The sequence below is a fragment of the Thermobia domestica genome, chromosome 10 (genome assembly GCF_964235325.1).
Source record: "Thermobia domestica chromosome 10, izTheDome1.hap1.1, whole genome shotgun sequence".
Lineage (NCBI taxonomy): Eukaryota > Metazoa > Arthropoda > Insecta > Zygentoma > Lepismatidae > Thermobia > Thermobia domestica.
Window position 1 is genome coordinate 211,849,220 of NC_137463.1, and position 24,434 is coordinate 211,873,653.

At 33.1% G+C, this 24,434-nt stretch overlaps 1 protein-coding gene across 4 annotated transcripts in view; it reads left to right on the top strand.

The window, feature by feature from the left end:
* LOC145662973 (uncharacterized) overlaps window positions 1-24,434 on the top strand; it is a 151,524-nt gene that overhangs the window by 32,902 nt on the left and 94,188 nt on the right. For 2 of the 4 annotated variants that reach the window (XM_081729054.1, XM_081729056.1), the window contains exons 3-8: window positions 1,575-1,652; window positions 9,849-9,896; window positions 11,421-11,483; window positions 17,711-17,773; window positions 19,959-20,021; window positions 23,899-23,961. In XM_081729054.1, coding sequence (XP_081585180.1) covers window positions 1,575-1,652; window positions 9,849-9,896; window positions 11,421-11,483; window positions 17,711-17,773; window positions 19,959-20,021; window positions 23,899-23,961 — 378 coding nt within the window. The remainder of the gene's footprint in view (window positions 1-1,574; window positions 1,653-9,848; window positions 9,897-11,420; window positions 11,484-17,710; window positions 17,774-19,958; window positions 20,022-23,898; window positions 23,962-24,434) is intronic. The other 2 variants (XM_081729057.1, XM_081729055.1) reach the window with 2 other exon arrangements.

The following is a 24,434-nucleotide window of genomic DNA, read 5'->3' on the forward strand; positions in this document are numbered from 1 at the left end:
TCAATAAGATATTTCAATTGGTATATATTTCATCTTTGTACATTTTCTTCGTTCAATAAAATATTTCAGTTGGTATATTTTTCATCTTTGTATATTTTCATCGCTCAATGAGGTATTTCATCTTTGTACATTTTCATCGTTCAATAAAATCTGTCAATTGGTATATTTTCCATCTTTGGATATTTTCTTCGTTCAATAAGATATTTCAATTAGTATAGTTTTCATTGTTGGACACTTTTCCAGAAGAATTCAAAATTATTCTATTTATTCTTATAAATGTTGCATTAAATTAAAAATTAAAAAAGGAATGACAATTAACAAAGAATAAATAATGTAATACAAGATTAGTCTCAGGAGATAAGAATATGAAAGAAACTTACCAGTGTCGTGTGATTGTTGAAAAAGCTTGAGTAAATTAATTCCGTAGCGAAATTAATGTTTAGCATAATGTGTTAATGTTTTGGAAGAAAGAAAAGCAAGTATATGTAACGGATAAATCACTCTTGAATGCCATAAAATCTAATCTAATCAAATCTAATCTGATAAGAGTGACATATTTGAAAATATATTGTGAGTGTAACTTTCTTTCGTTTTCATAATTACAATGAAATTAAATGCAGCTATGTAGTTTCCAATTTCTCCTTAACTTTTTCTTGTTTCACTATGACCAATTAATTAGTGCAATAAGAAGTATGTATATCAATGTATCAATTTAGACTACTTCCCATAGTTACGATGGATAAACATATAAAATTAAAGTCAAAATGTATAGACGAGGTATGGAAATTTTAGCTTGAATTTTCAAATGAATAGCGATATATACATAATGGCGCACTAAACGTCAATCACTACATTGGACAATATTTAAAAAAGTGGCAATTCCTGCTTTACGTCAAGTGAATATCACCATATTAATTCGTCAATAACTTTATGTGGATCAGAGCACTAACGTTGTGCTTGAAACACTAATCAACACTAACAATTGACATTACTTTTGCATACTTTGGACAATACTTAAAAAGTGACGATTTTGGCTTAACGTTAAGTAAATATCACCATTTTAATTCGTTAATAACTTTATGTGGGTAAGAGCACTAATTGTGCTTGAAGCACTAACCAACAGTAAGGAAGCACCAACGATTGACACTACTTTTGTATACTTTGAACAATATTTTAAAAAGTGGCAATTCTGGCTTGACGTCAAGTGAATATCACTACTTTAATTTGTTAATATCTTTACGTAGGTGGAAGTACTAACGTAATGCTTGCAGTACTAACATAGCGCTAAAGATTAGTACATTTTAATTTTAGTTTTTAGTTAGTGGCGAATTTGACTTGACAAACGTCAGTCGTGCACTATAGAATCTGTAAGTTTGCGCCTATTAATCTATTACATTTATATTTTAAAAAAGAGGACTCAAGTACTTACTTACACTTGTTATGTTACAGAGTAAACAGAATATAATATAAATACTGGTGATTATGCTACGGCGTAAAGTAGCGTAACGCTTTTACTTTCCAGAAAAAATGTACAGAAAATATATTTCTAATTTTTCTTCTTTCATTTCATAAAGTTAAAAAGAATCGTTTTCGGACTTGGCCCTATCGATGTTCTTGGCCCTATGGATGTTCGGATGACCATGGCGACACCAGTAAGTTCACCATATAACTTCTTCATTCTTTAAATATACTACTATACTACTTGTAACGAGATGTTTATTTAGAGTTTTAAAAAAAAGTAAAATCAGCTTCACATTATAACAGCGCCCACAGCGGAATTTGTGCGAACTATCTTCCTACGTTTAATTTCTGTCGATAGGCAACAGCACTTTAGCTGTTGAATTCAAAGGTAGAAGTCTGAGCTATCCTGAGTTTCGAATTTTGTTCGAAATGGGTAAAACCCATTAATAATTAACCAGTTGTTATTTTGTATCTTGAAAGCATAGTTCTGAAAGTTAAAATCTTATTACATGATATTATTATATTCTAAGAATTCAATTGAGGATCGGTGTATGTGTGAAAGAAGTTATAGTTATTTGGTGCTACGAAAAAAAAAGTGTGTGTTTCCATTTGATCTTGTTAATACATGTTCTATGTGAAGTTCCATACCCATAGTATACAAATAGCAAGGAGGAATATTGTATTCAAAATATTGGTGAGTTAATTACTGTATTAATTAAATATATAGAAATAAGTTTGATATAAGTAACTAAGAATCGTTCAGATTCGAAAATTATTACAGATAATATGTAATTTTCTAATAGGTTACTGTCATGATCCTAATTTCAGAAAAAAAAATATGTCTATTGAAGTAGCCTCTTTGGATGGAATTCTTTATCAGCAGTCATTATATGTATTACTTTATTGAATTTGTTATAAAGTTAATGAATAGAACAAAGAATATTATTTTCCCGATTAACCATACTATTAAGTATATTTATGAATAGTAGCTGCATTCACTCTAGTATTTTTGAACTCAGGATTACTATATATTTAATTAACATTGTTTATGCATTAAATAATTTAATTTCTGAACTTGCTATACGTTATAAGTGTGGATGTGCCCGAAGGGTACATTTGTTCTACCTAACGACGGCTCCATTCAATCACTTGTACGAGGAAAGGGTGGAGGTCGCGTTACATACTACTACTACTACTACTACTACTGTAATAATAATAATAATAATAATAATAATAATAATAATAATAACTTTATTTTAAGTGCTATGAACAGCTCATAAGCAAAAATACAGCACTATGTTAAAATCATTATATAATCATTTTAAACAGACCAGAAAATTATATAACATAAAATTACTATTAGAGCAGGATAAAGCCTTTGTCAGAAGAGTAATATATTAAAATTATAAGGTTCAAACTGATATATAAAACAAAAAATAAAAGAAAGCTGTCAGTCTCAAAATATACGATTAAAAGAACTATGCAAATTAAAGTCTCATTTAACTACCATTTAAAATAATGAAACGACCTTACTTAAAATTTGACCTTGACATGCAGATCTCTCTTTCACTTATTGTCATATTTTAACGTAAAAGACTGGTTCTTTGAGTAAAAGATTATAACATAAAAATACACTGAATATACACAATAACAATAAAATAAAGATAAGCAGCTAGAACCCTTGTCATAAAGTTAAAACTGTTTAATTTTGTAAGAAATGCTCTGATATTTCTCCTAACATTTGTTCATTTTAAATTGTAGGACATTGTCATCCTTCTTAGTATTTCACGTTTTAAGTTTAATGCAACCAATGTCGATTGATTCCTAACACTATAAGTCGGCACTCTTATTCCTATATTTTCTAAGCAATATTCGCTACTATATTTATTTTCCAACACCATTTGAATAAATAATTTATCAGTAACTTTCCTCCTTTCCGATAGTTCTTGAAGCCCCCAAAATGTTAACCAATATCCATATTCATGTGCATAGTAATCTTTTTTCATTTTATAACACAGTAGCCTTACGAAACATTTTTGTACAGCTTCGATTTTGTTAACAAGTGTGTTGGATAGACTATTCCAGACAACTGAACCAAATTCCAATTTAGATCTAACAAGTGTCTTATACAAGTATACATACGAACTACCATTTATAAAATCAGGCCATTGATAAAATATAAAACCTATTTTTTTCCTTGCTGATTGCACAACGTCATTTATGTGATTAGCAAATTTTAATTGTTTGTCATACAAAATACCGAGATCTTTAATTTGCTGAACTTTGTCTATTGTTACTCCATTGATTTTATACTTGCTAACAAAATATTGAGTTTTATTAGTGAATGTCATATGTTTAGTTTTCTCAGAGTTGATCATTAATAAATTATTTTCACACCAATGATTTACTGTATCTAAATCTTTCTGCAGCAGATAATTATCATACTCGTTATTAACTACTCTAAAAAGCTTTATGTCATCTGCGTATAAAAGTATTTTTGAGTATTCGACTTTTGCTGGTAAATTATTGATAAATAGAGAAAAAAGAAGTGGCCCCAGGGGAGATCCCTGAGATATCCCCTTCCCTATTTGACCTTGACTAGATTTTACATTCCCTATCTTTACTTTAAAAGTTCTATTTGATAAGTAACTTTCAAACCAATTAATATATGACAATGATAGGCCAATGTTTGATAACTTACTTAGAAGTAATTTGTGATCAATGGAATCAAAAGCCTTTGACATATCGATATATATAACATCTACCTGTAGATTACTTTTTAGTGCAAAGTATGTATAATCAGTAAAATGGATAAGATTTGTTGCAATTGATCTACCTTTATAGAAACCATGTTGCATATCACTTAATATATTCTTTACATTAAAATATAAATGTTTGTGCACAATTATTTCAAAAATCTTAGAGAAAACACTTACTAAACTTATAGGCCTATAATTTTTAACGTCATTTTGATCACCATGTTTGTATATTGGCACTACGTATGACTGCTTCCATTTTGAAGGAAATATTCCAGTCTTTAACGACGCGTTATATATGTTTACTAAATTTGACGCTACTTCATTGCTACAGCCTTTAATTACATAATATGGAACGTTATCAGGTCCAGGTGTAGTACTCCCTTTAATTTTACTAATTGTTTCAATTACATTTTTTTGCGTAATGGATGGAATACAAATCGACATATAATTATCATTATTTTCTGTCAGTTTCGTAACCTTACATCTTTTACTTTGGTTGGAGTCAAAATTAAAAGAATTATAAAATACGACTTTAAAACATTCTGCTATGTCAGTAATTTCTAACAATGATGTATCATTATATTTCATCTGTTTTGGTATTTGTTTATTGTGTGATTTTTTGAAAGATCTCCAGAAGTACACACTGTCTTTACAAATACTGTTCTCCAATGATAAGAAGTAAACTTTTCTAGCCTCTAGATATTTCTTTCTGACCACCTTTCTTAAGTCGGAGTACCTCTGATACCAAATTTTATTATTTTATTGTCTAGCCTTTACAAAATATTTTGTTTTCTTATTTATCAATGATTTAAGATCTCTAGTCATCCACGGGTCTCTATATGTTGTATTATTATTATACAGCTTCTTCGGTACGTAAGAATCAAAAACTTCGTATATATTGTCATACAAGGTTTCAGACATTTTATCGACATTGTTGGTAGAATCATTAATTTCTTTTATATTCTTTATTCCGTAATAAACCTGTAAGAAATCCGCTTTCTTAAAGTCATAATTGCTGGTCTGTTTTGTATTCTTTTGAAAGTTATTATTTCTTATAATATTCCATGAGTACACAAATGGTGGGTGAAAACGATCAATTTTTGTAATTGGTTCAACATTAAAATTTATTGCACTATTTTCTATATTCGTAAGTAACAGGTCCAATACTTTATCCTTATTCATGACATCATATGACTTATTTAGCTGATTCAATTGAAGAAGGTTGCTTAATTCTACTACCTTTTCTGTTTTTTTCTTAACATAAAAATTGCTAGCGGTTACAGTCCCAGTTTCCCAGTCGATTCCTCCAGCGTTAAAATCACCTAATATTATAAAATTACCGTTTATTGTTAACAAGTGAGAACTCAACCAGTCACAGTAATTTATAAAATTCTTTAACGGTAAAGTAGGTGGAAAATAGTGCAAACAAAGCAAAAGTGGTTTATGGTCAGGGATTAAAATTTTTAGTACTATTACATCTAACCTATCGTCAGGGACTTGTATCATTGAGTATGAATATTTATTGTTTATTAAAATCATGCATCCACCCCCCTTAGATTTGTTTTCTAATGCCAGGTTCCTATCCCTCCTAATGATATTGTATTTATTAGATAATTGTACAAAATGCACCTTTGTTTCCTTTAGCCATGTTTCTGTGATACAATAGATATCGTAATCCTCACAATTTACTTCGTCCGTGAAAGACCGTTCTTTTGTATTAATACCATTTACATTTTGATAAAATAAGTGCAAGGTACTCATATTTTGGTTTAAGTTACAAAGAAAGACAAATTTATTTACCTGACTTTTCTTCCTTTTCGTTCAAATCATTTTCAGGTGATTCCACAACCATTTCAGTTTTTAGACGGCCCATAAACCTAGTAAACAATACACCATCTGGCCATACATTTGCATTACATACAGTATCAAACTCGTTTTCTTGTACACTTACATAAAATGAAGAGTAACTATTATGTTTGGTTTTTAATTTTACGCACTTTCCAACTTCAATATTTACAGTATCTTTAACGAACTCACTAACATCATTACAAGAAACAGTTGGGTCAAGCCGTGTAACGAATAAAGCAACCGCACGAGAAGGTTTCTTATTGACCTTCAGCTTATCAGTGTTCATTTTTCCTTTCATTAAATTGGAACGATTTCTGTTAAGGAGACCTGACTCATGCATTTGGTTTGTTTCTGTCTGTCTTGCTTGGATATTACGCCTCGAGCGTTTGGAAACAAGCTTCCACTCACTATCACCTACACTTCTGTCTTCTGGTGGTGTTCTGCAAGCTGATTCATTGACCTTGATGGTTGTGTTTATATTTTCACCTTGTACACCGTTTTGTTTATTTGGCGATGGATTATTCACTACTTCAGCGAATGTTTTAATTTTATTTCCACTCGATATTAATTCATTCAATTTTATGTTTTCCTGTTTAACTGAAATGATTTCTGCTTTCAGTGAATCATATTTATCATTCATGTCCTTTAATATTGATAACACTTGACACAGTTTATTTTTCACTATATCACAACACATGGAACAACTTACGTTATTTTTACTTAAGAGTGTACCTGCATTTTCATCTAAGTCTTCATTCTCACTGATTTCAGAATCTGAATTCTTGCTGTGGCTGCTAATTTGCATCCTAATATTCTTCGTCATTGTGGGGGTGACCATTGTGGTGTCATCCCTGTTCCTTATAAAATTTTGGCATTTGTACGTTGATACACCTTTTTCATAGTACATATCGTACTCTATACGTCCAAATTTTAGACAGTTTTTCACATGAAACCGTTTAGCACATAAACTACACGCTAGTATTAATTGTTTGCCAAAAAATGGCTTGTCGCACAATCCACATGCGTCTTCAGACGGCGCCATCTTGCTATAATAATAATAATAATAATAATAATAATAATAATAATAATAATAATAATAACAATGCATTTCTATAGGACATGTACATTTCCTAAGCTAGTCACCTCTAGCATCCTACATGATGTCTGAGAAGTGCTCGTACTCCTTGGTCTGAGTATAACAGATAGTACTGTTGAACGCAGTATACTCGATTCGGCAGTTCTTTTGCGAAGCGATTTATTTGGAATATCACGATTGACCGAGTGACGGCTGAACATATTTCCTTACGCGTCTCCTTGTGTTCCCTACAGTCTCCCTTTGAGATGTTCTTAAGCAAGGACATGTTTCACCCAATCAAGCCGGGTTGCTTTACGAGGAAGGTCTCTCCTTCCCAGAGTGATTTTAACGTAGTCACTACCTGTGTCACTTTCTGTCCTGTTCGTGCAATAACACATAAGTCACTAATCGTTTGTTAACAGTATAACTGGTACCCCTTACATTAACCATGGCTTCACATTGAGATGTTTCACATTGCCTTGAACGCAAAGGACAGCGCTTAAAAGCAGGGTAACTAGACAGTACTGTATGTGACCGTAAAAGCAGTGTTACCAATACCACAAATAAAAATATACTTATATTGTTATCTGTAATACTTAAATGTAACGGTACGGGACATGTAGGAGACCTTGTGTACTAACCGTACATATATTACTACCAGTACTATCAGTACATATGTACTATATTAGCTAATGATAGCAATTGGAGGCCGGTTAGGGAATCAAGTTTAGTGGTAGACGAAGGTTAAGGGGGCAGACTACTAAATATTTTTCAAAAATTAATTTTTATTTTGCCCGTTTTTCGTAAGTGAAAAGAGATAATGAAATGTAACTTACCACAATAATAGATAATGTTATTCTACACCCGAGAATATGAATTGGAAGAATTATCAGTGTTGCCATCCATAGAAATTACAATGTGTCCGGAATTTGAATTACGCAAAAAATCTAGGTTAAGGCAGCGACTACAAAAATGAACTCAACAGTAATTGATGACTTATCATGTTGTCTTTGTTCCTTGTTAACTACTTTTTAAATAATATTTGTATTTATTTTAAAAGTAGTTAACAAGGAAACAAGACAACGTGATAAGTCATCGATTACCGTTGAGTTCATTTTTCCCACATTATGTTTTATTTTTTGTTTACTTATGCTTTATACCTTTTAAAATTATGCTTTATTGTGCTTTATTGTTAATTGCAATCATTGTTTTACATTAATCGTGTTTAATGTATAATATTTACTATACATTAAATATTCTAAATATTTTGATCTATTTATTAATATTTTATGCAACCAGTTCCTTTCATATCTAATGAACTTTCTACTTAATACACTGTAAAGAGATATGCTTTACTACGCGCCTTTGGCGTAGAAGACCCAGGTTCGATTTCCGGCGGGAGCTCTTGTGGTTCGGATTCCACGATAATCAGTAGGTTCCGTCTCATATAACCTGGCTGCAGAAAGGGACGTTAAACTCAAAATCAACTCAACTCGTCAGTTTTTTTTATCACTTGTGTGCGCCTTAGAGGTGCACATGCAGTGTATACAGAAAGAAAAAGTAAAAGGCCACCAAAAAGTACAGAAAGTGATTAAATTCAAGAGGTACACATAACAATAGAAATAAAAATAAGTTTTTCATTGTTGCATTATTATATTTCAAAGATTTTGCATTGCAAATATTGGTTTTAAAGAATATTAATACAGTATGTTAAGTTTGCACTTAACAGTATGTAACTAAAATAACAGTCCGCCTTAAACTACAAACCATGGACGCACAGATTCGGGTTGAGAGTTTCAAAACAACACCCATGGCACTGCGAACATGCTACATGGACCGATGATGACTGTAATCGTGTTATATATTCAGACAAGTCATTATCTTATTTCTAACCATGGGTCGTGTTTATGTGTAGACGACACCAAATGGAAAAAAGTGCAATTCACAGTATTTCTGCCCAACCACGAAACATGATGATATCTTTGGGATGCTGTAGCACCATATATCCAAATTTTTAATTTAGTATTGTGCTCATGCTTGCTCACCGGTCGCTTAACTGCCCGTGATTATGTCGCCACTTTAGGGAACTGTGTGAATCCTATGATCCAGATGACACCACATTTCAAACTGATAAGTCTCTATTCACGCACCTGGAGATATTGGGGCATAATCTCAGGAACATCGAGATGAAGTTGAGCACTTCCACGGTACAACCAATTCCCAATTCTGAAAGTAAATGAACACATGCATCCCATTTTGAAAGCACGGATCCAACAAAGATTTCCTCCTCCATTCTTTCTCAGTGAACAAAGTGACACATTGCACGCGAAATCATGTAATATTCCACTTTCTAACATTTACTTCTACACCAGAGCTGTTCTGAGCGCGAAAATTGTTCTAGTGTTATAATCTGATAAGTTGCATTTTCTATTTCCAGTTAATTGATAAATATCTGTATATTCCCTTATGCTTTCCTTTTTCTCCATCATTCAAGCACAAAAAGTACCAAGTAATGATAATAATTAAACCATTGTTAATAATTTACGAAGTACTGACATTTTTTACTGGCGTAAAAACTTGTATAAATATTGATCTTCCATTTGCAGTGTTTCATTTCAAGCACCATTAAAGATTGTTCTTAAGAGAAAATAACGACCAGAAATCAACTAATGATACATTTTTTCTTATTTTTTTTTCTTGTATAGCTGACAAAAAGCTTACCCTTATTGGAAGTAGAATCAACAGAGATTCAGGTAAACATTATATATGTAAGTTGAGTTCAAGATCTATCTTATTATCACGTACGTTCAAGTAACTACCAGGAGTTAATTGTATATTTTGGGTGTTCGTTCAGTAATTATTTTTTTCGTTGCATAAACCAATCCACAAAGATTGACTTCTCTTTGTTTGACTGAGAATTATTAAAATCTCAAGGGAGCGGGTCGTATACCGGTATTTATTTCCTGTTTACTTTTGTGTTGGAGGTTAGAGATAGCAACAGCAATAAAAATAAAGTATTTCTTTTATCGGAGATGCAAACCCTTAAGATTAGTAATGTCGAAACCTTTGCCCCTTTGGATAGATATGGCTCTTTTGGCAGATGGCAATAATATCTATGTGGTCTCAAATCTAGAACCTCTAAAATTTACTGTCTGTGATTATGTCGCCAGTTCAGGATATCGTGTGCACTTTATGATCAGATGACGCCATATTGCAAAATAATAATTCACCCACCCAAACAGCTGGAGATGTTGGTGCGTAATCTGAGGAACATTGGAAAGAAGTTGAGAATCTCCAGTGGCCCGACCATTCCCCAATTCTGAAGGTAATTGAACAGCGGTTCTCTGTTTTGGAGACAGGAATCGAACAAAGATTTCCGCCTCGATTCTCTCTCACTAAACTGAGTGATACATTGCCAGGGCCGGATTTAGCAGTTTGGCGCCCCTAGGCCTAAATTTTTTTTCGCCCCCTAGTCTGGTTAAAGTTACTTTCCTAAAAACCTTTATTAAAAAATTATATCAGGCCTATATGTTAATTGCTTAAACACCACTCCACGATGCAATTTTATCATTGCAAGTTTTTTGAGGAATTTACTTGGTTCTGGGCTTAACAAAATACCGTTAATGTATAAACAAAAGATTGGTGAACTTTACCAACAATTATTTGTTCCAATGAACTTCAAAATCAGAATGCCTTACTAGCCTGATTTTTTTTAATCAATTCAAAAAATATGTTAAGTTATGGTTATTTATTTTTATTTCTAGATATTCTTTTTATTTTTTCTCTCGGCTGTGCGCCCCCTGTGAGCTTGCGCCCATAGGCCCGGGCCTACCGGGCCTATTGGGAAATCCGGCCCTGTACATTGCACGCGAAATCGTGTAATACTCTACTTTCTAAATTTAACTCTACAATTCTTCTTGATGTTGCATCAGAACTCTTCTGAGGGCGAAAGTTGGTGTAATGCCATAATCTGGTAACTTTCATTTTTCACGTGTTTCCAATTAATTAATAAGCATCTGTATATGCCTTTATCTTTACCTTATCAATTAATTTAAGTATATAAAATACCAAATAATAATTATAATTGTACAGTTATGAAGTATTTAGGCCTACAAAGTACAATCTTCATATTAATTGCATAAAAACTTGTATAAATATTGATTTTCCATTTGTAATGTTTCATTTCAAACAATATTGAAGATGTTTTTTAAAGAAAAATAAGGTGTAGAAGAAAACTAATGATACTAGAGATCCTTCTTATTTTCATTCTTATATAGCTAACAAAAAGCTTATCCATATCGCAGCTAGGATCAACGGAGATTTCGATAAACATTATAAACGTAAGTTGAGTTGAAGTTTTATCTTAATAGCATTTACCGATACGTTAAAGAAACTAACAGACGTTACTCGTATGTTTTGGTTATTTGTTCAGTAATTTTGTTCCTTTGCATTACATAAACCAATCCAGAAACCTTTACTTTTCTTTGTTTGACTGAGAATTATTAAAATCTCAATTGAGGAGGTTTTATTTTCGTTATTTATTTCTTGTTTATATATGCATTGCAGGTTATAGGTTGTAACAGCTGTGAAAAGAAAGTGTATTGAGAATGTAGACTCTTAAGATTAGTAATATAATACCACTCTTTGTCCTATTTGTGTAGGTGTGGCTCTTTTAGCAGGTGACAATAACATTTGTGTAGTCTCAAAGTCACAAGCTGCTCCGCAGTTCTCTGCTAAACTAATGAAATTACAAATTACGATGGTCGAAAAAGTGACTGCTTCAGTGGAAAGAATTAAAAATTCGAGAGGGCATAAATCTCAAATAATGCCGTTGTTAAACTTAAAAAATACTTCTGTTTGTTCATTAAAACTCTTTGGCGCATCTAGGAACTATTTAGACAACTCAGAAAGACGTGACCAGACTTTAGACGCAAACTGATGTCAAATTGCTCATTTTAGTAAACCAGAAAATTAGAGTTATGGTCGTCGAATGCCTATGAAGTGTTTGGAAAGTATCTTTAGAATGTCCATTTTGCATAGTTTTGTATTTTTAAAAATAATTATTAATTTATTTAATCGTTACGAAATTTTTAACAATTATCAATTTAATATTAACTACACAAAATATTCATTGATCATATTAAAATTAAGATAAATTTTAATTGATTAGTTTAATAATTTTTAAATGAGTATTTACAACTGTACATAAATAAATAAATAAAATTCCTCTTTCAGTTTAATTCATTTTTTAAAAAAAAGAAAAAGAACTAACGCCATTTCTCCTTCAGCAATGAAAAGAATTGTTTTATAGTCAATAAAGACACCCTCGTGATAACGGAGTGAAATTCCTGTCAAGTCAATAAGGAAAGAAGCCTAGATAAATTCATATTAACTGAAAGTGATATATGTTTTTGTCAACGATATAAACACGCATACGTATGGAACAAATTTAAAAAATTAACACACTATTTCATCTGCAGAGAATGGTAATATATAGTTAGCATGTACCAAATAATCCTTCAGCTTTCATTTGGGAGGACGTTACTTCCCCATTGTCCTGAACAAACTCTAGTACTAAAGTAAAGTGAGCAAGATACCGCTTGGATGTCACGTGGTCTACCCTAAAATTGAAATTTTGCAGGAATGAAAGTCGAAGTTTAATACCTCATGAACAAGCCAAATATCTATTATGTAGGCAATTAAAAGCATAACTATGTAGTTCATATTCATATTCGTTACTGACTAAAAATATTTTTAAAAGTAACTACCTGCAGAAGTGAACGTAAACTTTGTCCATTTGATTCATTTTTGGAGTTAATCCACTTTGCATCCAAGTGGTTAATTTATTGTAATATAGTATGTAAAATAGTCTTCTTTCCATGTAATATGTGATATACAACAAGTGTTACATTATACATTTTCCATAATTCATGATATGTTACAACACATTAAAATCTCAGAACACTTCGGAAAGCGAATAGTCCAGAAGTTATTATTAAGGCCTATTGGATTCATAGGGAAAAGACAATAACTTCTTAGACTAATATAGACTATCAAAGAGTTTATGGTTAGTTAACGAGTTTGTAACGTTCACTTAAACTAATAGTTTTATACAAACTAGATATATGGATAGATACATCAGTATTATTATATTTGAAGCACTATCAAACATAACAACATATATTTATTAGCTTTAATTCCCGGAAATGAGATGAAAATTAAAGCTTGTTGTCGAAAAGTTAACTACTAAGTTTACGCATTCTGTACCTTTTCAAAGTAATAAATGCTGGTATTGGTTTCAAGGAAGACAGCTGTTTCTTAGCGAATAGTTTATTCGAATTAATTTGGAAATTTATGCAAAGATTTTCGAGACGAGTAGAGATTTTTATCAACAGTCTCATATTGACTTTTGTATCGATTTGAAAATTTGAATATAGATAGACATTTATCTCAACTTGTATCGAATTTCACAAAGCATGTCTCGACTCAACTCGAAATCGAGACGAGATTCGGTACATATCTTGAATCGTTCCCATCCTTACTTCAATGTTGAAGTTACCCTTCAACATACATATACAACTTTGTTAATTATGGTTTTCATGGTGGGCGTGTTGACGTGATTTCATTGTCTACCTCAAAGATTATCATTATAATGTGATTAAATTTATCTTAGACCACAGATTAATACGAAGTTTAAAACAAAAAGAATCATCAACCTTAGTACACAACTATATGTAGGGTTTAATTGAGATCTTCCTTTTCTTCAAGTCTGTAATAAACGAGTTGGATTGATAACTTATTCCCTGTTCTGAAGTCGGTCACTTGAAAAGGATGACCTCTTTGATTTCCAAAGAAGGCAAAATGTTGGCGATTGGTTATATCGTGCTAGTGTGATGAAAGTGACAAATGTTGTGGGTATCTCGCGACAGACAGTGCTCAAGCTGATGCGCCTACAAAACCACATTCGTGAAAGGAAACAGTGATCTTAAGAAAACGTTTAGTGTCTGACCCTCCCGTTCATTATACTAGATTGCGACTCAGAACCTTCGTGGGACTGTGGTGCAAGTGACGGAAGAACTCAACCAGCATTTTACATAGCCTGTGTCCAAAATAACAAATCGCCGTAAGCTACAAAACATAGAAGCACGGGGTCGAGTTGAGAGTTCAAACGACGCCAATGGTAAGGCAAACATGCTACATGGACCCCTGATGACTGGATTCGAGTGATACGGTCGGATGTGATTGTTCATCTTATTTCTAATCATATGTAGTCGGGTTGCGCTTATATGTAGCGGACCCCCAAAGAAGTGTCACAATGCTTCCGCCCAGCCATAAAACATGGTGGTGGTTCTGTAATGCTGTGAGCCAATATCCTAATTTGCAGGGACTCTGGTATTGATGGTTGCTTACCAGGTACTTCACTTCCAGCGATTATGTCTCCACTTTAGGGGACTGTGTCCATCCAATGATCCAGATGATGCCATATTCCAGACTAATAATTTACCATTCACACAGTGGGAGATGTTGGGGCATAATTTGAGAAATAAAGTTGAGTTTCTCCACTGGGTCCCCCAATCCCCAATCCTGAAGATAATCAGGGATGCACACGAGACAAGACTTGTGACTGTCTCGTCTCAAAAATGTGCTGTAAAAGTGATGTATCGACTCGAAAACTGTATATTTCTCTATTGGAAGAGTCGTGTCTCGACTCGAATTTTGTCAGGAAAATCCTGTCTCGTGCGCATCCCTAAAGGTAATTAAATACCTGAGTTCCGTCTTGGAGACTCGAATACAACAAAGATTCCCGCTTCTATTTTGTCTCACTGAACTGAGTGATACATTGAACGCGAACGCGATTCAGCTTTCTAACATTCACCTCTATAATTCCTCTTCACTTACATCAAGAATCTTCTGAGGGCGAAAATTGGTCTAATTCCATAAAGTGATAATTGCATTTTTCACGTGTTTCCAATTAATTGATAAGTATCTGTATATAACCCTATGTTTCCTTCTCCCTTCTTAGAGCTCCTCCGTGGCTAAGCAGTTAGCGTACACGCCTTTGGCGCGGGAGACCCGGGTTCGGTTCCCGGCGGGAGCTAATGTGGTTCGGATTCTACGTTAATCAGTAGGTCCACGTCTCATATATCCTTGCTGCTGAAAAGGGACATCAAACTCAAAATCAACTCAACCTTCTCCCTTCTTAATTATTTAGAGTATTGAAAACACCAAGTAATAATAATAACTGTACTGTTGTTAATTATTTACAAAGTACTAACTACTTGAAAAAGATTTATTAAGACCCTGGTATGGAGCGTGGTGCTTTACGGATCAGAGACGTGGACATTGAGAAAAGCTGAAATATCCAAGCTGGAAGCATTTTAAATGTGATGTTGGCGCAGAATGCTGCGCATATCATGGATCGAAACGGAAAAGAATGAAGACGTATTAAAGGAAGCTAATGAAGGATGAAAGGTCATAAAGATAATAGGAAAAAAATAAACAGCATGCTTGGCCATCTTATTCGACACTCCGATAGGATCACCGTGCTGATAGGGGGAAAGGCATAAAGGAAACCAGGAAGAGGAAGACCAAGGACAGAACATCTAGTTGCAGTTACGAAGAAGAGGCATTGTTGTTGACTCTTTGCTTACTAATCGGACCAAATGTAATATATTAGACAACCTTCAAGTAGATGAAGTAAAACTCAAGGAAATGGAAAATGCTATACAAGCGTTGAAACCAAAACCATCTTGTGGTCCTGATAACATTCCTCCTTATGTTGTGAAAGGTTGCAGTGATATATTTAAATAATCACTTCGAATTATATTTAATATTTTCATCAGAAGAAAGACTTTCCCAGACAAATGGAAAGAAAGTTTAGTTTGTTCATTCCCAAAATCTGGAAACAAGATAGAAATAAAAAATTTCAGGCCAATAACTATTCTGTCGTCCTTTCTCAAAATTCTTGAAAGTATATTATATGCACTAACTTTAAATCATGTAAAACCTGTTCTTTCAACTTATCAACACTGCTTCTTATGTAATAGGTCCAATTCTATAAACTTATCAATTTTATCAAATTTTATAGCAACAGAATTAGATATAGACGGTCAAGTAGATGTCGTTTATACTGATTTTAGCAAGGCATTTGACGTCATTGATCATGATGTTTTGCTACTAAAAGTAGCATCTCGGAAGTTTTCGGGACAAGCTATAGAGTATCTTGTATCATACTTGTATAACTGAAAACAATATGTTTTATACAAAGGATTTGTTACTGACAAGTTCAATACAATATCGGGAGTCCCTCAAGGATCTAGTCTAGATCCCTTGTCATTTCTTCTTGTTATTAATGACATTCTATTGTGTATTAAAACTTCTCAAGTTCTTCTTTTTGCCGACGATCTCAAATTATACTCCAAACTGATGATTGCGTAAAACTTCAACATCATCTAGAGACAGTTCAAATATGGTGTGATAAGAATAAATTAGTCCTGAATGTATCCAAATGTAAATCTATCTTTCACGAGCAAAGAAAATTCAATTAACTTTACCTATGCAGTCACTGGCACTTCCTTGTCTACCCCAAATACTATCAAAGATCTAGGAGTTATATTTGATAGCAAATTAACCTTTGCTCAACACATTGAAGCGATAACGAGTAGTACATCTAGAAATATAGGTTTAATTTATAGGATAGGACAGGATTTCTATAAAGAATCAACATTTATAAGGTTATATTTTTCGTATGTGAAGTCAAAATCAAAATACTGTTCTACTGTTTAGTTACCAAATGTCACTACATACTCTGATGCAATAGAAAATATGCAGTTTAAACTCTTAAAAATGCTTGAATACAAGAAAAACCGGTTTCTACCCGAAGTATATTCCCTACGAACACTTAGAAACGAATTTTAGTTTTAAAACTTTTGAAGAAAGGAGATCGGTTTTTGGTTTGGTGTTCTTACACAAATTATTAAACGGTAAAATCGATTGTCCCGAGTTAGTTTCAGAAGTATTATTACGCGTTCCAACAGGTAAGACTAGAACAGCAAACAAATGGAACATTCTATTGTAGAAAAGCAGGAAGGAACATATTCCTTAAGTCTTCTCTGTGGAGAATATGTATTTCAAATAACGAAATGATTAGATTTCATGTAGTAGATGTATTTAGTACGTCCAAAAACAAGCTCAAAAGAATTGTCAGGTAATAACTTTTACATAATTAGACGACGTATATTTGTCTATGTATAATAATGTATGTTAAATACTAGTTATGTATACGACTTATAACCTGGTATTAAGCCTCTTGTGTTGTCCTTATGAAATAAATAAATAAATTATCAAAGTATAAAACAGCTCTCCCAAGGCAGAGAAAAGTTTTAAAATGTCCATGTTGCCCACCAACCTATGGTTGAGGTGAAGAAGAAGAACTACTTTTTAATTGCATAAAATCCTGTATAAATATGATCATTTCAAACAACTTTAAAGATTATTCTTTTTACGAGAAAATAACGAGAAGAAGACAATTAATGATACTTTCGTTCTTATTTTTATTCTTATATAGCTGACAGAAAGCTTACCCTTATTGGAACTAGGATCAACGGAGATTTAAATAAACATTATACACGTAAGTTGAGTTGAAGATCTAACATAATAACACGTACGTTCAGGTAACTAACAAGCGTTACGTGTATGTTTTGGTTGTTTGTTCAGTAATTTAGTTTCTTGCGCTCCATAGACAAATTCACAAACGTTTACTTGTCTTTGACTGACAATTATTAAGATATAAAGAGAAGTTTCATACAAGTATTTAGTTCCTGTTTATTTTTGTGTTGCGGGTCAGAGATAGCAATAGCTATGAAAAAGGTGTGTTTTGAATGCAAACCATCAACATTAGCAAACTCTACATACTTTCTCACTCTTGTATGGTTGTGGCTTTTAGGAGACAGCGATAATATTAGTGAGATCTCAAAGCCACAACATGAGGCGATGGTCAAAGCACACTTTACGTTACCGCCCGCAGTTCTGTAGTAAACCAATCAAATTGAAAATTAGGAGGCTTGAGAAAGTTACTGCATCACTGGAAAGAGTTAAAAATTTGACGAGGAATAGATAAACAATCCTGTCGTTAAACCACAAAAACATTGTTTGTTCTTCAAGACCCTTTGGCGCGTCTAAGACAGGAGCGGATCCAGACCGAACATCTGGGGGGGGCGATTGGTTGTAATACTACTACTTAGAGCTACTTCTAAGAGCTCCAAACTCTGGGATGGGTTTTATTGATATATAAAATAAGAAGGTTTCCCGTTCTGGAGAGGTAATTGCCCCGATCGCTCCCCCTGGATCCGCCCCCTGGTCTAAGAATTATTAAGTCAACTTTGAGAGAGAGGACATTGACATAGATTTTAGAGGCAAGTTGATGTCAAAATTCTCACTTTAGAAAAATTTAAAATAACTGTTATGATCGTGAAATGTCTATGAAGTGTTTAAAAGTATTTGTAGAATACCTATTTCGCATAGTTTTTTTATTTTAAAAAATAGTTATTAAGTTTTAATTGTTACGATCATTTTAACAATTATCAATTTAAAACTAACTTCTAAAAAAAACTGTGCAAATAAACTTCTAAAAATCTTATTTGAATTTATTAAAATTCGCATAAACTTAAACTGATTGTTTTAATCATTTTTAACTGATTATTTAGAAACCTCCAAATAAATAAATCAAATACCACTTCCGATGAAACACTTGAATTTCAGAAAATGAAAAATAATTAATCCAAATCTCCTTCAGCGATGCATGGAATTGTTTTCTATTCAATAACAAAGAATGTTATCAAGTCAATAATGAAAGAAGCCTACATAGCTTAAGATACAAGCTTAAGCTACTGAAAGAAACCATGGGATCGGTTTGAGACTTTTAAAACTGTACGAATTGTACCATGAACATGCTTGCTACATGGCCTCCCGATAAATAGATTCGTGTGATATGGTCGGATATATGATTCTTCATGTTATTTCTGATCATGGTTCTTGTTTATGTATATCAGACAAGAAGATGCGTATGATTGACAGTGTTTCCGCCCAACCAAGAAATATGGCGATTGATGTGTGAAGCTGTGACGCCAGTATCATAATTTGCAGTGATTCACGTGCAGATGCTTACTTAATCGTCACTTAAGAACCAATGATTATGTCGCCATTTTAGAAAAGAGTGTGCATCCTTGATCCAGATGACGCGGTACTTCAGAACAATAATTCACAGAGTTGGAGATGTTGGAGCATAATTTGATGAGCATCGGGAAGAAGTTAAGTATCCCAATCCTGAAGGAATTTAATAGCTGTGTTCCCTTTCGAAGATGCGAATAAAACAATGATTTCCGTATCCATTCTTTCTGAGTGATACATTGCACACGAAATCGACCAAGATTCCACTTTTTGACCTTCACCTCTATAGTTCCTCCTCACGTTGCATCAGGATTCTTCCGAGGGTGAAAATTGGTCTAATGCCATAATCAGGTAAGTTGCAATTTTTACGTGTTTCCAATTAATTTATAAGGATATATATGACCCTAGCTTTTTCTTGTTTTGTACTTATCACTTAATTAAAGTATAGAAACTACCAAATAATAATAATAATAATAATTGTACAGTTAAGTATATACCAAGTACAAACTTCTTATTAATTGCATAAATATTGATTTTTCATTTGTATTGTATCATTTCAAACGACATTAAAGATTTTTAAAGAAAAACTAAGGTGCAGAAGACAACTAATGATACTAAAGATCCATCTTATTTTCATTCTTATATAGCTGACAAAAAACCTACCTTTTTCGGAACTAGGATCAACGGAGATTTCGATGAACATTATACACGTAAGTTGAGTTCAAGATCTATCTTAATCGCCCGTACATTCAAGTAACTAACAGACATTACTTGTATGTTTTGGTTGTTTGTTCAGTAATTTAGTTTCTTTACGTTGCATAAACTAATCCGCAACCTTTACTTCTCTTTGTTTGACGGAGAATCACTAAGATCTCAAGGGAAGAGGTTCTATACGAGTATTTATATCCTGTTTATTTATGCGTTGCAGATTAGAGATAGCAACAACTGTAGAAAAAAACATATTTAGGATGGAGACACTCGAAGATTATTAAAATCGTCACATACTTTCTAACTTTCTTATAGTTGTGGACCTATTAGCAGATGATAGCCTGCCAACCATGCACGTTGTGACGTAGATGCCACACAAATGTTGTGTTTAAACCGGGCTATGCAATACCTCCCGCAGTTCTATACTAAACTAATGAAATTATGAACTAGGAGGGTCGAAAAAGTGACTACTTCAATGAAAAGAATTAAAAATTCCAGAAGGAATAAATCTCAAATAATCCCGTGCATAAACTACAAAAACTTTTGATTGTTTTTCAAGACGCTTTGGTGCGTCTACGAACTATTAAGGCAACTTGAAGACAGAAGACACAGATTTTAGAGGCAAATTAATGTTAAACTGATAACTTTAGAAAACCAGAAAATTACTATTATGGTCGTGGAATGTTTATGAAGTGTTTGGAAAGTATATGTAGAATATTCATTTCGAAAAGTTTTTGATATTAAACAATAATGATTAATTTATTTAATCGTTATGAACGTTAGAACAATTATCAATTTAATATTAACTACAGAAAATCTTAATTGATTATATTAAAATTAACGTAAATTTTAATCGATTATTTTAATTTTTAACGGATTATTTACAAGCCTGCACATAAATAAATAAATAAATAAATAAATAAATAAAATACCACTTCCAACGAAGCACTTGAATTTCAGAAATCGGAAAAGAACTAATCCGAAACTAATTCCAAAATCCCATTTCAGTTATGTTGGCAACATAAATTGTAACCATAGAGTGGCCACAAAGTCCCGTTATCCCTTGATAAATGCTAATACAAGGTTTGCCATTGTTTCAGATTGTATGAACGATAGCTGATATTTCCAGTTACAGTATTGAAGAACTTACGTGGCAAAGTGATCTTTACCGAAGAATGTGCAATTTCAAGGAGTTCTCGCGCACGCAATGTAGTCTTTTGGTCCAAGGGCAATCCACACTTTTATGAAGAGTTGGGACAGAATCCCACGCATGTGAATGCATGAGCAGACGTGGGCAGCTGACACGTATTTGTGCCGTTCTTTCTCGACGGTTTAGTGAATCACCAGCGATACCTGGACATGTAGCAAAACTAGCTTTGTTCCTCTCTTGCAGGAGACTGAATCAAAGAGACATGTTGCTTTCAACAATGTTGGGCATCTGCCCACTATGCCCTCGCCGTACGCGAATATTTTACGGAAGTCTCTCCTGGCCGTTTGATTGGTCGTGGTAGTCCGAATCTGTCCGCACCACTTACCTACCAAAAGCGAAGCCCAGACTATACTACCGCTATGGGCGTTCATAAAGGGCATCTTTGCAAAAAAAAAAAAAAAAAAACCGTTACGATATCACTGCCGAACTGACAAAAGTTGCGAAACAAGCTCTCACTCAAGTTGCACATGCAATGCTCCACAAAATATCGCACAGAACCTGGCGGCGTATTATCCTTTGTTATGAGAATGATGTCGACAGGCTGATTATTTGAACACTTAATGTTTCGTATCTCAATAAAATTTCTCGAAAGCATTGTTGTGCATGTCATTCAGTTTTTTCGGGTAGTTATTTACGTACGTTTAGTGGTTTATAGTTCTTATTTTCAGGTGTAACGTGACTTTGTGGCCATCATATATGTAATTTTAATAATTTATAGCTGTAAAAATCATTTTAAAAGGGTACCTATCGAAATGAATGTAATCTTTGTTAAATTTTTCCTATTTTTTGGGAGGGTGGGGAGCTAAGCAACTTGCCATCCAAGTGGTTAAGTCACTGTAATATATTATATGATATCATCTTTTATCTACATCATAATATGTGATACACGACAAATGATATATTTTCCATAAATCATGATATCCTACAACACATTAAAACCTCAAAATAGTTGGGGAAGCGAATAGTCCAGAAATATTATATAGGCCTATTGGGTTCATGGGGGAAAGGCAATAACTGCAACTGTATTAAACTATGTTAGTATAAAACTTCATAAATTCTCTGACTAACCAATCGGCAAACTATAGTAATTTGATTTAACTAAATATCTAGATAGATACTTTAGTATCATTATATTTGAAGTACTATCAAACATCGCGACATATAATTATTAGTTTCAATTACCTGAAATGAGATAAAAATTAAAGAATATCTTCGAAAACTTAACTATTAGATTTACGCATGATGGACCTATTTAAAGTAATAAACACTGATATTGGTTTCATGGAAGGTAGCTCTTGCGAGTGATATCGAATTAATCTTGAAAATTATGCAAAGATTTTTGAGACATTCGAGAAGAGTCGAGATTTTTACCAGTAGTGTTGTCCCGATTTGTGTATTGATTCGAAAACTTAAGACGAAACAGATATTTGCTTCGACTTGTATCGAATTCCATAGAGCGTATCTCGACTAAATTCGAAAATGAGACGAGATTCGAGGCATGTCTCAACTCGTCCACATCCCTATTTCGGAAATGAAATTATGCTTCAATCTACATATTAAACTTGGTTAATTATTGTTTTAGCATTGTACCCGTTCACGTGGTTCAATGTCTACCTCGAAAGATTATCATTATAGTGTGATTAAATATATCTAAGACCGCCAGAATAGCATGTTCTTTCCAACAAAATAGAATCATCAAAATCAATACATATATGTCGATGAACACAGACACAACATACATATGCTAATATACGTATATACAAACGGTTTAATTGAGATCTTCCTCCTCTTCTTGAAGTGTGTTTACGTGTCGCGAGTGGCCGAAGGAGCGTATGATACACAGTGTTTTCGCCCAACCATGAAACATGGTGGTGGCTTTGTTATACTGCGGGCACATATGTCGTAATTTGCAGAGATTCTTGTGCTCATGCTTGCTCACCCCTAGTTTCACTGTCCGTCATTATGTCGCCATTCGACGGAACCATGTGCACTCTACGATTCACATGACGCCATATTTCAGACTGATAATTTACCATTCACAACCTTGTAGATATTGGGGAATAATTTGAGGAACAATAGGATGAGGTTGAGTATCACCGCTGACCCGGCCACCCCCAATCCTGTCGGTAATTCAACAGCTCTGTTCCGTTATGGAGACATGAACCAAACAAACATTTCTGCTTTCATTCTTTGTCAAGCAACTGAGTGACACTTTGCACCCGAAAGCGTGATATATTCCACTTTCTAACGTTCACCTCTTTAATTTCACTTCTATTTACATCAGAAATCTTCTCAGGGTGGGAACTTGTCTAAAGACATAGTCGGGTAAGTTGAACTTTTCACGTGTTTGCAATTAATCGATAAGTATATGTATATGATCTTATATTTTCTTCTTCTTTCTTATCAAATATTTAGAGTATACAAAACACCAAATAATAATAATAATAATAATAATAATAATAATAATAATAATAATAATAATAATAATACGACTGTTAATTACCTACAATGTACTAACTACCTTTAATGGCTTAAACTTGTATAAATATTAATATTCTATTCGTAGAGTTTTATTTAAACTACTTTAAAAATTGTTTTATTTTTTAAGGGATAATAACGTATAGAGCAGAAGTAATAGTACATTTGTTCGTATTTTAATTCTTATATAGCTCACAAAAAGCTTACCCTTATCGGATCTAGGATCAACAGAAATTTAAATAAACATTATACACGTAAGTTTAATTCAACAACTATTCTAATAGCACGTAAGTTTAAGTAACTAAAAGAAGTTACTTGTATGTTTTGGTTGTTCGTTTATTTGTCTTTCCTTTACATTGTATAAACTAATCCATAAACCATTTCTTCTCTTTGTTTGAGTAAGAATTATTAAAATCTCAAGGGAGGAGGTTCCACATCAGTAGTTATTTCCAATATATTTTTGTGTTCCAGGTGACTGTTCATAGCAACAACAATAAAGAAAAGTAGATATTAAATGCAGACAAATCAAGATCAGTAAAATCGACACAGAATTTTTCCCTTTTGTGTAATGAGGGAAATTTTAGCAGGTGGCAATAATATGGCAATAATGAGGTCTCAAAGCCACTGGTAGTCGATTGTCAAAGCACACTTTCCATTACCCAAGCAGTTTCACATTAAATCCATGAAACTGGAAACTACAAGGGTAGAAGTATCGGCATTCATGGAC